At 36.6% G+C, this 17,203-nt stretch overlaps 1 protein-coding gene across 2 annotated transcripts in view; it reads right to left on the reverse strand.

Annotated features, from left to right (window-relative positions):
• NOX4 (NADPH oxidase 4) overlaps window positions 1–17,203 on the reverse strand; it is a 145,250-nt gene that overhangs the window by 61,655 nt on the left and 66,392 nt on the right. For both annotated transcript variants that reach the window (XM_046686204.1, XM_046686205.1), the window contains exon 12: window positions 3,698–3,758. In XM_046686204.1, coding sequence (XP_046542160.1) covers window positions 3,698–3,758 — 61 coding nt within the window. The remainder of the gene's footprint in view (window positions 1–3,697; window positions 3,759–17,203) is intronic.

The following is a 17,203-nucleotide window of genomic DNA, read 5'->3' on the forward strand; positions in this document are numbered from 1 at the left end:
ATATGATTTGTGCTGCTCAAAGAAGTCAGTTTGCTCAAACTTATTTTAGATCTCTTCTTTGGGCAAGTCCTTCAAAACAGGCTCAGTATTCAATAGGAGTACTTTTCTTTTTTTGCTGTTTTGCAACAACCAGAAGCCATTCACAGATATATATAGTGTAAGGTAGATGTCATAATTGTTCCAAATTATGCTTTCATTATAAAATAGTAGCATTATTATGATTTAGTGTGGTCATAATCTGACTTACAAGGAGTTCCCAAAATGAAAAGAAATTTTAAATACATTACACATATTCTGTTTCAATCTTTTTCATAAACAATCAGCTAGATGAAGTACGAAACACACTTGGCTAATACAGTGATACAGAAGCAAACAGAGCTAGAGAGAGAGTGATCACCTCTCTTTTGGTCCAGTCTTTAACCAAAGCTCTATCTAAAATGCTTGTGACACTTGTATTGATAAAATACTTCTGATACTTGTACTGTATCAATGTACTATGTGATCAAGGCAAATCCATGATATTATATGGCCCTATTTTCCCACTTTTAATCCTCAAAGTTAACCACATCTTTTGATTGTAGCAAGATTTTGCAATAGACAACACGGGAATCAATAGCTAAGATTCAAGGCAATGTTGTTATGTGATGCATACAATGAGCCCTTTGTTGCATGTTTATCCAGTGATTGTCAATGTATTAATTATTGAATGGAACAATGACAAAATTTTTAGATTAATTGCATGTGGATATGATGTACATAATGCTTTTGTAGTAAAACTCAAAGCTCTCTAGAGTAAGCTGCTATTTAGACCACTAAAATAACCAACAGTGTAACATGATCTCAGACACAATTCAACAGTAATGATATTTAATGAAGAAAGTAACAAGACATTTTAGACAGTCAGAATGATAATCAAGCCAACAGGCAATCTGTGATCATATATTTGAAATTGGAAAGCATGGCTGATTCTAGAAGAGCAAAAAGATATTAATTCAATTCTCTCTACCCCCTCTATCATTATTATTTCAAGGAAAAAATGGAATTGTGTTGAAGAGGTTTGGAGAGTTTTCTAAATATAATGAGTCTTTCACCATACTTACAAGATGCAACCAGAGGCCTGATTAAAATAAAAAGCTAGACAACAAACACAAAACGTGGATGCCTCCTTGTCCTGTGCTATATAGCTGCTTCATTTGCTTCTTAGGTATTCTACAACTGGGTGTAGTTGATAGTCTTGGAAAGATCATCCATGGGGTGGTCTTAAATCTGTTCTTTAGACTTGCCCACACATGCATATTTCAGGGGGAAAAAAGTCACTGCAAAATATCTCTAAGTCAGTTTAGAAAAGTAAACCTCTGATATTCAACTTCTTAAGCACCTCTTTGATATTTCCTGTTATACCTACTGCTCTTAATACTGAATTTTAACCAATTCTTTCAGAATAAAAACCAATAATCCTTAATTTCAGGAGAAATGTTCCCATTTTTCCTTCCATAATTGTAATTCCATTGTTTCAAGACAGTTAAACCTTTTTTTGAACTAAAGTGCCAGATAGATTTAGGGATTCTCTGCATGAATGCTTGACATTCTTTCCCAAATCAACAGATATTTAAAGTCAACAACCAAGAAGGTCTATTAATCGAAACGCATCTAACTGGAACCAAACTCTTTGAACAGAATGATCTTGTTTCTCTCTCAATGACATAGTACATAAAAACGAGGGATAAAATTAAAACTATTAAGTGTTCCTAATAGAGAAGATTAAAATAAATGATGAGATAATCAGTTATTTTAATGAGCTACTGACAATGGAAAATAACTTTATGAAGAAACTCAGTAACAATAGCTAGTAATAAGCCATCATGAAGTTTCTGCTTACCCTGATGAATTAAATTATATCTTCATTGTGCTTGTTTCCCTTCAGATATAGAATGCTACCAATTACCATTCATTACTGAAGTTAATTTTTACTGTATTGGAATTCTTACCAGAGAAGAACTTCACTCATTCTTTGTAAAACAGTGCAAAACAATTTTGATTATAGCTACTAGTTCTGGGCTTACCATGAGAATTACTACTCCCATATTATACCAGTCTTTTTCTAAACATGGACTACCATGATCTCTTCTGAATGCTATCAAATGAACAATATCTATTTAAGCCTGATTTTTCAAGATTCCAAACAGGTCATTACTGCTCAAAGATCTTTTTGTCAATTTCATTGTCTGCTCATTAAATCCTATGTTGCATATTTTCTCCATTTTCTTCAAGTCTCCAATTCCAAGCTGGCTTCTCTTTCTATAGACAAAGAATTTTATACACACCATTATTTTTTCAAACTGTATAATATAAGCTCATTCAATTGTCCTTCTTCCTAAAATATTCCTTTCTTATTACACAATATCTTGTCTTTTCTTGATTTTTTACAGACATTAGTTCCCCCTTTCCAATGTTAACTTCTCATCCTCGGCTTGCAAATCCATTCCTTCCAGTCCCCAGTTTCCATCCCCACCCCTCCACTGACTCCTTCTCTTCTACTTTCCAGGACAAATAAGTCTTCCCTTGATTCTAATCTAACAAGTTATTAATACTATTTTCATTATGATGTTCCAAATGCTTCAAAGGTTCCCTAACATTTCTAAGTGATTCTGGTATCTTGTTAAGGCATTCAAGATCTTCACCAAGTTGACCCTAATGGCTTTTCCATCCCACTCCCCAGAACAAAATCTTTGAATTTGCTAGGCTGATTGACTCACCCTTCTCAAATACGGTTTAATCATTACCTTCCCTGATTTTTGACAATGCTGTGAATTTCACTTAAATGACCTACTCCTTACTTCATTTGCCCAATTTTTCAAGGTTCACCTCAAATGCTATCTTCTCTGTGAAGCTTCTCTTATAGCCCTAAACTACACTGAATTATCTTTTGCTGATTCCGTATAGTTTTCACAAACCAACTCCTAGTTTAGCACTCAATTAAAAAATATTTTTATTTACTTTTGCATTCATGTTTAAACCTGCATTCTTTCCTCTGAGTAACCAACCCAAACAACCAGCCACAAGCTAACATTTACTGAGCACTCACTTGTCAGTTGTTCCACTGGGTCAAGGGAATATAAAAATGAATGTTTCTTTTATTTACTCAGAATGCTTAATAAAATGCATCTCTCAGATAACAAAAAAGTATATATTGGATAAATGAGTAAAATATAACCAATAGACCTACTATTAAAAATGACCACTATTCCAAAGATGTTGTGGAGTTGCTATATATACAGATATTACCACATGAAAAGCTGTGCAAGAACTAGAAGATTTGTGTGATCTCAGTCCCATGTGTTGATTATTTTGACAGTAAAACCAACCTGTAATTTTAAAATCATGTTTTCTAAAAACCACATTTCAATGTCCCACTATTGCCAATACATCTGACAAGCAGACAGAAACCTATGATTTGCAAGCACAGTGAACAATACGTCATTAGCAATTACTGATATCCAAGGTATTCCAACTCCAAAAATGTACCTTATAAGAAGAAAACATGGATGTCAAAACTGTACAAGCAAAGAAAGAAAACAAAACAACAGCTTGAGAACATTTCTATACATGTTGGTAGTTCCACTACTTAAATCCACCCAAATTATTGTATGATCCATAATTTCAAAGCATGTGTCTTAAAACTTTATGTTCTACATACCTGTCCAGTCTCCTACTATTTTCAGGTGGACCCCAAATGTTGCTTTGGTTTCAGTAGGACACTAAAAAAAATAAAGACTAGAATCAATTCTGAATAATAATTATGTATTACCAGACCATGATCCAATTATAATTTTCATTCTTATAGCAAGTTCCCCAAATCAATAGAAAATAGGAAGAAACAAACTAAAAATCTATATAGATCCTCATTAGTGGAAGAAGGAAGCAATGTCAACTAGTCAGTAAGAAGATACATTTCTCTAAAAACCCATAAGTACTTATATAAAACAATAAAATATAGTCTAAAACCACAGTATATTATAACCAACAACAAATCTTGGTTAAATATCTTTTGAGTTAAACTATTTAAGAAGACATGGTTTTTAAGCACAAAGGAAGAAATGGAGACTAATGATTTCAGTGTCTTTTTCCCTCCAGATATTATTATACACCTCACATCCTAACAAATTCCAAGGAAAAGAAAAAATAATTCTAAATGTGATGTAAATTTTCCATGTCCAATGAGGAAACTCCTACTTAAAGAGTTCTATGTCATTCCCTCCCTTAATTCTCAGAGGAAATTTGGAGTGAACTGGCAAGGGTACCAGGGAATGGGAGGGGAGTGAGTTGTGGTACTGGATGTAAGAAAAGTATCTGTGGCCCTACAGCTAGGAAATCTAGAAAACACCACATCATAAAAATGAGAATAATTTTTAGTTCACAATAAGAAAATGCAGAATCTCCTTTTACTTTCCAGAATCAAAATTCCTTATTACAATTCCAAAATTCAAACGTTCTCAAAAGTAAGTTTTTTTATAACTCACTTGGCGGCACTGACTTGAACTGATGGGGAGGTAATGATGGAAGGCTAATTTTCCGGTATAAAAATTCATACAGAAGTATTTTCATACATAAACATCAATTTGTTCAAGCATGTTGCATCATATCCTGCTGGAGGTCTTATGTAATACATGGAAATGCACACATTTTAAAATCCACAAAATTCTAAATTCTGAAAATACATCTAACCTAAGCGTGATGGGTAAGAGAGTAAGAGATCATCTACCTGTGACTACTAAGTATTCACTGAGTAGCATGTGCCAAGAAGTGCTAAGTGCTTCATTTCCAAAATCTCACAATAACCCTGAAGAGTTATCTTTTGTAATTAAGGAAATTGAGTAATTGAAACTTAAAAATATTAACTTGCCCAAGAACATACAACTAGTAAAAAAGACAAGACAGACTGTGTATCCAGGTCTGTCGGACTACATAGTTCTTAACTATGGCAGGTTGCTGTCTCCATGAAAGCAAAGATATGGAAAATGAGTGAGGGTTACATAAGAAATCAAATGGAGTAGGAGGAAAAAAAGTATTTGTTGAAGATTAGTAGAATCAATATACAATAATATGAATTAAAGAGAAATTTGGGCTGAAGTTAAAGCACAGATGAAAGCAAAAGACAGTGGTCTTGAGGTCCTCATGACAGGGAATGTGTTACATATGGCAAGTCTTTAAGATCCTCCAGCTCACTGTGTTGACCAACCCCAATCACACAGGGATGCTATAAGCAGAGGAAATAAAGGAAGATGAAGATACCACAGAGATATGTAAACAACTCATCAGTCAAAGAAGAAAGGCAGCTTGGAAATCAGTGAAAACTAAATAAAAAGGTAAGTATTAATCATTTGTTCACGACAAATCACAAACAAAAGCCCATGACATAATACACGTTCACGGTTGGGAACTAATGAAACATGAAATTTCCAAACTACTATTCTGCAATCGGTGCTTCTACTGGAATTATCACTGCTAACAGTAGTATAAAATATTAAAATAAATCAAAATATTATAAATTGATATTACTTAAATATTATTTATACTATTCAAATGATATTTCATTTATGACTCTAGTATTTAATAATTTGATTTACATTCTGGTTTTTAATAATTCTGAGATCAATCAGTTTTATCATTAGGAAATCTCCAAATAAAGTGGTATGATCTGTCAAAACCACCCACCATTTTTACATTTTCCTACCTAAGGCTGCCCAGAGCCTCTATGCAGTAGGAGTTGTAGCTTGCAGAAAACATGCAGCCCAACAGAGTCCTAAGCTACCAGTCTGATTGTCCACTTGTCACTTGATATTTCCCTCATCGTGAACTAAATCTTGAGTTCTGAAAAGAAGATCTAAGCCAAGAAGATACCAGAATACAGAGGGAAAAACCTCTTTGACTAAGTGTGCATCTGGCTTGATTTAATCTCATAATGTATTCTAAAGGAAAACATACATTTTTGCCAAATACTCGTATCTGTTCTGTTTTTTCAGCGCAGACATTGTAAAAAATAATTACATATGAAGCTTAACATCCCCTGATGTCTTGTAGGAGCCTATAAACCTTCCTCTTCTAAGGGCCGGCCAAATGGATCAGTATAGCTTTTAAGGCTGAGCTGGTTTTGAACAGATAAAACACAATATTGTTTCTCTCAAACTCTTGGGAACGATGTCTTTATAAGTTACTGACACTTCTTCAAACTAGCTAGGAATTAAGAAAATTCTAACATAATCTCTGTCCAATCGCATTGCCTCAAATTTGAAGGGGGCCTGCACAGAATAACACACAGCATGGCTTCAGCACGTGTAGTTTAAAACAATGATCGAAGATCTTAGAATCTCATTTTAGTAACTTTGCACAAATAATCATCTTCTGAGGGAGGCTGCCAGAAGCCCCCGCAACTCCTCCTTGCTCCCATTGAGCCGACTGCCTGCATGGTCAACCTCTGTCCCAAAAGTAGTGGAGGACGCCAGGCAGGTTCTTCATACCCTGAGAACAACATGCGTGGCCAGGGAACTCCTGGCCTCCCTCTCCACTCCTTATTAAACCCCCGTGAACTTTGGAGTCAAAAAAAACAGGGGCCAGCCCAGTGGCGTAGTGGTTAAGCTCAGTGTGCTCCACTTCTATACCCAAGTTCACCAGTTCGGATCCCAGGGGTGGACATACACCACTGCCAAACATTCTGAGGCAGCAACCCACATACAAAATAGAGAAAGATTGGCAGAGATGTTAGCTCAGGGCAAATCTTCCTCACCAAAAAAAAAAAAAATCACATTTTAGTAGAATCACATTTTAGTAACTTTGCACAAATAATGTTCAGATTCACTAATGTTGCTTAAAGCACAGTGTAGTGATTCTTTAATGTTTTCTCACTATCCTTTTAATAGTGTTTAGAAAATTTCTCAAAAGGAAGGAATAATAAAATATTGATATCTATGGCTATCTTATTTCTCTTAGAACATTCAAAGAAATATGCTTACGACAATTTTTCAGTTAAAAAAGTTGAAGGATAAGTGTACTTAAGTTCACATTATTAAAATACAAACAGATATTAATATTTCTTCTCTATACATAGAAATAAGTTGAAGAGAACATATAATGCACTATTAGGGATATTAACTTCTGGGCAGTAAAATTGAAGACAGACAAAATAAGAAGTTTCATACACATTTATCTTTTTGAATTTATTATTAGCCTTTGTAGTAATTTTAAATATTTTAACGGTTAAATTTAAAATGTAAACATTAAAACATTACTTGAGTCTTTCTTTAGTCTCCAAGATGAAGAGAATGGAGTTTGGCTGATGTTGACCTTAATATAAGGACAAGAATACACATCACCTAGTTTAAGGATAATAAAGTGACAGAATTTGTAACAACAGATCTAGAGGAATGTATCCTTCGATATCTTGGAGAAAAAATAACTTTTGCCTTCAACTTATTTGTTCACTATGATGTTGGGTTTTTAATGTTCTCAAATGACTAACGGTTTTATAACAGTCCCACAAAAAATATAAACAGATATTAAGTAATCATCTTACATTTGGGAACTAAATGTAGAAATGATGTCACTGCTCAAGGATTTAATCAACATGGAAGAGAAATTTACAAGCCACAATATGTTTATTCCTAAATCAAGAGGCTTGCAATAATAAATAAAAATGATTCTAAAATGGATGTTACTATATTAAATACTAAATTTTCAATGTAACAAATTCGTTAAACCAGAGAAAATGATCACAGAATATGATGTTTTTTAATCATTATTGTCAGGTCTTTATTTTTAACACTTTCTTCCAAAGCTCCAGCTTCACATTTTCTATGCCTGCTAGACATTTCCACCTGAAATTCACTCTAAATATAATATATCTAAAATTGCTGTTATCTTACTTCCCAAATTACCTTCTCTTTCTGATTCCCCTATGTCTGGACGTGGAAGCTACATTCTTATCAGAACAGAGGCTCAAATTTCAGAGTAAGATCAGGTATTTCTGTTCCTGCCAGCGTTCAATCAATTTTCAAGTCCTTTCAACTATTCTTGCCAAAGACCATGTCTGATCACAGCAATCGCCTATTGATTAACCTTTAGCGTCCCCCTAAGGAAAAACACACACATTCTTTCTTTCCTGCAGTCTATGTTCAACCACATCTGTTCCAAATTCTTTCCAACTTTATATTCCATATTCCTCTTTGATTCATTCTAACCCAGCTAAACCAACATGGACCAACTAACACAGTTTCTTGCCCCTTCATCTCCCCACTTACTAGTCTACTCAATTAGAGTGACTTCATTCCTCTTTCTCACACTGAACCCTAGCAATTCTTTAAGGCCTATCTCAAATGCCACCACTTTCATGAGAAAATGCTGATTTCCCTGCCACGAAATTTCCTCACTTCCCTGAACTCCCAATTTATTTGACTTTTATGCCCTTCATTACAATCTACCTCTTTAATTTTTGTGTGTGAGTGTGTGAGGAAGATTGGCCCTGAGCTAACATCTGTTGCCAACCTTCCTCTTTTTGCTTGAGGAAGATTCACCCTGAGCTAACATCTGTGCATATCTTCCTCTGTTTTGCATGTGGGATGCCACCACAGCATGGCTTGATGAGAGGTGTGTGGGTCTGTGCCTGGGACCCAAACCTGTGGACCCTGGGCCACTGAAGCTGAATGCGCAAACTTAACTGCTACGCCACTCGGCCAGCCCCTACCTCTTTAATTTTGTATAATTGTTTCTGTATTAATATATTTAAATGTCTTGAGATCAAGAACTATTTCTAAATCATTATTATGTATTCATGGTATCTTACTTTTACTGGGTATGCAATCAAATATCAGCTTAATAAAATATTGGAGAATTAACCTGAGAATGAATAAAGACTTCAACGATAGGCAATTCTTCTATAATTTATTCCAACACTCAATGAATATGTACTGAGTATCCAAAATGCTCCACTGCCTATACTAGAGGTCATGTAATTTCACAAAGGAGATTGTTTTAAAAGTCAGAGAGGATATCATGAGCCAGGAGCACAAAATCCATCATAATTAATGCAGGATTGTGACCTTAAACATTTTGACAGACATAACATTTTAATGTTTACTTGAAGGAAAAAGTTGTTTACTTATATATTTGCATGAAAAAACTATACTCAATATTAAACAGAAAGATCCTGGAAGAGTATGTAAATGAGATTTTTACTAACTTTGATGGAATGTGTGCATTTGTCTCAACTCCCTCAAAAAAACAAAACACTAAAATGACATTTTAGGGATATAAAAAGACAACCACAAGACCAAAGTAACATGGGAAGTAATAACAACAATGGAGAGGTTTCAACACATTTTGAAAGGTGAAACATAGATAAGACAGCAGTTTGGGGACTGACTGAAAAAAACATATGAAGCTGAAATCCTACTACTTTCCAAAAGGGGATCACCTTGAGAAGCAAGCCCATCTTTCCCTCACAACATTGGGCAAACTCAGGTCTCACAGGTAATAGAAGGAAGCTGGGGCTGGTCGTAGGATTCAAAGGAAGAGTCAAATGTTCACGTATGTATATGAGATAATTTGACCTTCAGATTCACCTCACCCCAAGCAAAAGCCAGGCAACTACCCCTCCTCAAACCCAAACATAAACAGAAGTAGCACAGAAAGGGCTCTAGATGCAGGAATAACCAGTACAGTGGAAAGTAGGACTGCCATTCAACTTTTCAGCAAATTTTTAATGAGAGCACACTATGTGCCATCTCAAACTTACATCCCAAAACAGAGCTCTTCAAATTCCCCACAGAACCTGCTCTCCCGACAGCCTGCCCTGCCTCAGTGTAGTTGCTCAGACCAAAAACATTGAACATCACCTAGACTCTTCTATCTCTTTCACATTCCACACTCAGTCTTTCAAGAAATCCTGTTAACTTTAACTTTAATGTATATTCAGAAGCAGGGCCAGCCCCGTGGCCGGCTAAGTGATTAAGTTCGCGCGCTCCGCTTCGGCGGCCCAGGGTTTCACCAGTTCGGGTCCTGGGCACGGACATGGCATGGCTCTTCAAGCCATGCTGAGGGGACATCCCACATGCCACAACTAGAAGGACCCACAACTAAAAATATACAACTATGTACTGGGGGGCTTTGGGGAGAAAAAGGAAAAATAAAATCTTAAAAAAAAAATTCAGAATCGGACACCTCACCAGCTCCACTGTCACCACCCTGGTCCAAGCCCTCATCATACCTCAATTGGATGACCACAACGGCCTCCTAACTGGTCCCCCTGCTGCTGCTCTCGCATCCCTTCATGGAATCCTAACACCGCAGCCAGAGTGGTTCTGTTAAGCCACATCATGTCATTTCTCTACCCAGAACCCTCCAATGGCTCCCTTCTCACTCAGAGTAAAAGCTGAAGCCTTTGTAATGTCCTATAAATCCCACATAATCTGCCTCCTCATGATTTCTCTGCCATTATCTCCTCCCACCCTTCCTTTTTCTTAGTGTATCCCAGCCACACTGACCTCTGATCTCCTCTCTTCCATTGACACACACACACACATTCACACAGGTGCAATTCAACAGATATTAAGTATTACTCAGGGTGAAAACTGCCTGGTTTTTGAGCAGAGAAATGACAAGATCTGATTCTCAGTTTAAAATAATCACCCTGGCTGCTTGTTAAGATTAAATGGTAGCTCAGCAAGGGCAGACAGAGGGAGACCAGTCAGGTCCATACCTATCCAGATGGTAGTGCCTTAGACCAGGGAGGCAGCTGTGGAAATGGTGGCCATATTTCAAAGTTAGAGCCAAGAAATTTGTGGACAAATTGTTGATTACCTTTTTAAAAAGGATAAAAGTTAAGAACGATGTCCAGGATTTCAGCCTGAGCAACTTGGACAGTGGAGTTGGCATTAACTGAAGTGGGGGAAGAATGTGGGTGGAACAGGCTGGGAGGTTGAAGATTAGGAGTTCAATTTTAGACATGGTAACTTAGATGCCCTTTAGACATCCAAGTAGAAGTTTCTGACAGACAATTGGATATAGGACCCTGAATTTTAGAGTTGTGGCCTGGGCTAGAAAAATAAATTTGGAAGATGATAGTATACAGATGCATTAATAAGACTGGATAAGATCACCACAGAAATGAGTTTGGCTAGAGAGGAAAGGGGGTTCAAAGAATGGACATTGGAGTGTTCTGATATTTAGAGGTCATGAAGATGACAAGGAACAGCAAAAAAAGACTGAGTAAAAGTAGCTAGAAAATTAGGAGAAAAACCAGGTGAGTGGAAGTCCTGGAAGGAAAATGAAAAAGGTGTGTCAATAAAGCAAATGATCAGCTGTGCCAAATGCTGCTGAGAGGTCAAGTCCATTGATGACCGGAAAATGACCATGGACTTAGTAACATGGTCATTGCTGACTTTGGGAATGTTTTAGTAAAGCGCTGTTAGCAAAAGTTAGTGGATTTATGAGAGAATGAGAGAAAAGTAACTGAAGAACTGAGCAATGGGGCAGTACCTAGCAGGAGATGAAAGTCAAGAAAGGAACTTTCATTCATCATTTTCTCTTTGGTACCTAGGTAAAAGGAAGTATCAAAAGATGCCAATTGAATAAATCAAATTTAATATTAAATAGTAGACTTGTTCTGAATACATTGACCTATTTAAGTCCATAGTTATATGCAGGCTATCATTAGGCATTAAAAGAATATTTTCTTTTCCCTTGGAAAAAAGCCAAAGTAGAGCAGTTAGTTGATGCTTGACTTTTAGAGAATTCAGATGCTCTGTTAGGTTTCATGAATATTAGTGACTTTCTTGGGCAATTTCCACCACTGTGCCTGATCTATGGTTAAGACACATTGTTGCCTTGCTAATTTACCCTTTATCCTAGCTGAGTTTCTAAGTTGTCCAAGCAAAAGATTTGTGAAACCCTAGGGAAAAGCAATTTTTAAGAATTAGACAGATGAGAGAAAGACCCAAGATCAAAACAGGATGCAGACTTCCTGGTTATATTTAAACTCACAGAATTAAATAAATAATAACAAAAACGATTTGCCAATCTTTTAGAGATCCACGGTCATTCTTGTCTGGTTTTCACTGAAAACTGGACAGACGATTCCCAAAGAGACTGGTTGAGAAATTAAAAACACAAAGCATAAAAATGATGGCAAGTGCAGGCATGCTATGTAAAAGTACAGACAATAACAAACTAACAGCTAGACTCGCCTCTGACTCATGGAAAAATATGTGAAATCAGGTTATCCAAGCTTAAAAATAATGAATCACACAACTTAGAATACAGATGTCAGGAAGGCACGTGTGTTTCTGAGTAAAAATAATAATGGAAGGATATAAAGATATTTATGTACACTTCAATCCATTACTACCATAAAAAAGCAGATTCTGCATTATTTCTTTAACTGAGAATCCTTGAAAAATATTAATGAACACAATAATTAATGTCTACCTCAGTTAAATTCAAAGAGATGTTACATTTTGTTGTAAGCAGTAGGTTTTATGCTTTCTTAAGTTTTTAAAATCATTTCTGACTTACGTATCTAAATTAGATGAGAGCATACCTTAATAAAAGATTTGTTTTGGTAGAAAATCCAAACAACGGTAATTACAGAGCATAGCTGGAAAACACTTTTAGAGATCTACTATACAGTTGAAGAACAAAATACAAAACTCTACCAGTTTTTAAGCCAATAAAGAAGGAGAAGAATCTGAAAGCTTGAATTCTGGTTCCAACTTCATCATCAATTGTGTTTCTTTGGTTTCTCTGATCACTTAAACAATCTATGCTTTGGATACCCTCTCCCCACAACAACAACCAAAGAAACAAATTAATCTGGTATTTCAACTACAAATTTTTAAAGTTCAATGAATTTAGATAAACTAGGATTTAATGTGTCTCAAATTTAATTTCATGTTTTGAAAATAGAATAACTGGGCCAGCACAGGTTGCCTAGTGGTTAAGTTTGGCATGCTGTACCTCAGCGACCAGGGTTTGATTCCCAGACATAGATCTACACCACTCGTCTATCAGTGACCATGGCGTGATGGTGGGTCACATATAAAATGGAGGAAGATTGGCAACAGATGTTAGCTCAGGATGAATCTTCCTCAAGGAAAAAAAAAAAGAATTATCTTACAAAAGGTATATTTTAGTACTTCTTTTCATATGTCTGTAAATATATAAAGTGCATATAAATATTAAATTTAAAAACACATATTTAAGTGTCATTCGTAGTAGAAACTGGTGCACTGTTTAGGTGCTCTTCCTTTCCCTCTTCCTCACAATTTTCAAGATCAAAACATTCATTTCCCAATCTCCCAGCTGCTGAAAGTGTTGCCTGCTGAGAGCTCACTTATGAGACCCTCCCCAGGAATTGCTATCCCGAGAAGAAAGCTTTCCCACCCACGTCTAAGTGCCTCACCTTGGAGATATCCCAACTCCAATGACTGAGCAACTGGGGAGTACCAAGGTTTGGCCTCCAACTTCAAGATGGGACAGCTCTGAACTATCATTTTACTCTTAGGGCTCCTGTCCCATCTGCTGAGGACCCCACTGAGACTATATCACAGTTCACCCTCTGCCTTGCCCTCTCAATCCCTCCCTCCTTATCAGATGTTGTTCTGAGCACATGTCCCCAACAAACACCCTACATGCAAATCTCTACCCCCAGTCTGTTTCCCAGGAAACCCAACCTAAAACATCATTCATCCTAAAGGCTAGTAAACCACCAGAGGCAAATCATCAGTGCCCAAATGATTGTTTATAAACCAGTCTTTGGCTAGAGCTTAGTCAGTTACTACATGCAGCAGAACAAGGCAAACAAAATTCAGTTTAATCCTGTCTTGTTTCTCCAGTCATTATCTGAAACAACAACCATAACAACTTCCAATTTACTGGGAACTTGCTAGATGCCAAGCAGCATGCTTAGCACTGTCTAATTCATATTCACAGTAACTCCATAGAGAAGTTACTACCACTGTCCACATTTTATAAAGAAGTAAACCAAAGGTAAGTATGTTAAATATCTTGTCCAAGGTCATAGGGCTAAGTGGGGGGTCCAGGCCTCCAATCCAGGATGTAGGATTCCAAAATCCATGGTCCAAAAGTTCACAATGCCCTCTGATCTCTATCAACCGTGTCAGCAAACATGTGCTTGCTGGTTCTGCCCTGAGAGAATGCAGGTGCATTAGCAGGAAACAATCACAGCTTCCTGGAAAAGCCTGCCAAATTAGCACGTCTTCCTTGCATAGGAAAGTCAATGTCAATTATAAGAAATGCTGAAGCACTTCAAACAATTAAAACTACAACCTTTGAATTCCTAATTAAATCAGTACTCAAAGCTTAGTTTTACCTTGACTGATATTGTGAAAAATACTATAATGCTTCTGTGGCGTATCTTTTGTACTTTGTATTTTCAGTTTTAAAAGCTTAAGCTCCATTTTAAAAAATGAGATCAAACTCAAACTACTAAATTTGTAATTGTTGTGTATTTCATAGATTTGATTTTTCCCTACACTGGCACAGTATATGAAAATAAATATTCAATTTTTTCTAGCAGGGTAATTTATTTGGCCTTCAACTCTCCATAGAAGAACTTAGTAGTATAGACAATCCAAAACTATTGATCGCATATTTCTCTTGAAAATATATTTTTATTGTTTCAGTAAATTTCTCTCCTAAGTGGTAATTCTTTTGTTTTTTTAACTCCAAGAACAAAGATGTCCAAAAGCAATAGGAGTTTCAGAAATATGAATGTCCTGAACACCAGTGGGTGGTAAGGCAGGAGACAGACAGTGCAGAATAGCTAACAACAGGCCTCTCAGCCAGGCAGGTCTGTGTTTGGATCTCACCTGGACCACTAACTAGCTGTGTGACTTTGGGCATGGTACTCAATCTCTCTGAGTTACACTGTTTTCTGGATCATATAGAGGTAACAATACATGTCTGATAGGAATAAGAGTAAGAAATAATATTGTCAATGTTTAGGAAAGAACCTCTTAGGCACTTAATTAGTAGGGACTATTATCCTTGACAAAAACTGGGTGTATACACACTTTTTAGTGGGAATCAGCATATGGGGAAATTGCTTTGTTTTGCTTTGTTTTATTTCAAAAGAACCCTTAAGGGAACTACCCAGTGAAAATATTTGAGAAGCATGCATTTTACATGCAAGTGCCAAATAGAAGTAATTGGACAAAAGAAGGAAATGGCAGGAAAAGACAGTAAATTAACATAATAACATAATGCAAAATTTAGCTTGGAAATGTTAGCTGTACTCAAATTCACTTTTAGGCAGCAGCAAGATCTGCCTCTTTTTACTCTTATGAAAACAGAAACTCCCTTGGGGGACAGTATGAATGAGCCAGCTAGCAATCCCCCTAAATCTGGGAAGGTTGCAAACCATTTCCTAAGCCGACACACAGTAGACGGTACACAGATGGCCTGATAAAAAGATTTTTTTTTTTTTGCCTTAAAATTTCTTTTGGAAGCCAACTATTGCTGCAATTTAAAATATCTATGAGATACCATTCTTTTAAAAACAATTAAACCTTGAGATTTAATATAGCATAATCAAAACATACAAAAAAACGATGTTTAAAATAAGGATGGATGTGAATACAAAACCTAAACTTGCAAAATCAAGATCTATTTCTACCTGTAGGTTGCTAGGCAAACCTAAGAAATATTGATAGCATTTGTCAGATAAGCACAGAAATTAGGAACAAGTGATTTTCCTTTGTTATGGGAGAGGGGAGGTGAAAAATGACTTGCTGTCTCTGTTACCCATAATGATCTGTTACCCATAAATTATTTCCCCTTGTCTTTGGTGGTTCTTCCCCAAACACCTTTGTCATAAGTACTTTTCCCCCTCCTCTCCTCAGCTAAAGAGAAGTAGCCACCATGACCTTAAAGATTAGACTCAGCACCTGACTGGCAAGCCTATTCTTTGACTGAGAGCCATTTCCGCCATAAGCCTTTCTCCTTTCTTCTTATTCCCCTAACTTTTCCTTTTCTCTGGTTTCACCTTCCAAGCAAGAGTAGCTGGAAAGAGATGAGAGAAAAAGAGAAGCTATCTATAAAGTATTTCTCAAGCTAGGTCCCAAATACTAATTATGTATTAGGTGTTTTTTACTCTTTCAACAGATACATATTGGGTTACTCTGTGTACCAGATACTGTGCTATGAATGTATCTTTGAAAGGGCTCCTGGAGGTTGTGGTCTAGGAGGAAGACAGGCATTAAACAAATAATCTAATGACACTGGTGTTAAAGAGAGTACACAAGTGCTTATAAGAGGAAAAGGTCAAGAAACTTAACCTAATATGGAGAGCTAGTGAAGTCTTCTCAGAAGATGTGACCCTCAGATGAGATGAGAAAGATGAGTAGGAGCTGCCCAGGCAGAGAGAATATGTGGGGTTGGTGTGTGAAAAAGTGGAAGAAGCAGGGGCTGATTCCCAGGGTGAAGAGACTGGTTTATGCAAAGACTCAAAAGTGGGAAAGTGTCAAGTAAATGGGTGAACAGTGTTTAATGGGGGGGGTTGTTTATTAAAGAACTTCTCAAAACTATTAATACATTATCAGACACTATGGATTTCTAAAAGGGATGTACACTAAGCACTACTTTCCAAACTCTTTTCAGTCATAGAAAAATGTCTTTTCTTTTTTATTTTTCCTCAGAGAATCTTCAGAGAACCATGTTCCTTTAAAAGAACTGAAGAAGTGGCCTGGAAAAACTGGAAGGAATAAGGAAAACTCTTTTCTTAATTGAAAAAAGTAATAAAGAAGAAAAACTGTGATGAATACAGAATTGTATGTATCCAACCTCTCTGCCTCCATCCAATGCACTTTTGAACTCGAACCTTCTGAAACAAGCCTGCACTGGACAGAGTCTTAGTGCTGAGGGCTCACCAGCCTTCCTCTCCAGTCAGGGCCCTAGGGGAGCGTCCTTTGCTGTCAGAGGCTGCTCAGAAGGAGACTCAGGAGCACTGAATACCTAACAGTTTCACTGAGGTGACGAGACGCTCTCTTGTCTCTCTCCCACCCAGCTAAACACATCCTATTTCCCAAAGTAGTCACTAAACCAACATTTGTTCTCCAAGAATAATGTATTGTTGTTCCTTTTCTTACAACTTAGGATTCCATAGGAAAAAATATAATAGTCTTTCATTCACATG

Source organism: Equus quagga, chromosome 14 (genome assembly GCF_021613505.1).
Source record: "Equus quagga isolate Etosha38 chromosome 14, UCLA_HA_Equagga_1.0, whole genome shotgun sequence".
Classification (NCBI taxonomy): Eukaryota; Metazoa; Chordata; class Mammalia; order Perissodactyla; family Equidae; genus Equus; species Equus quagga.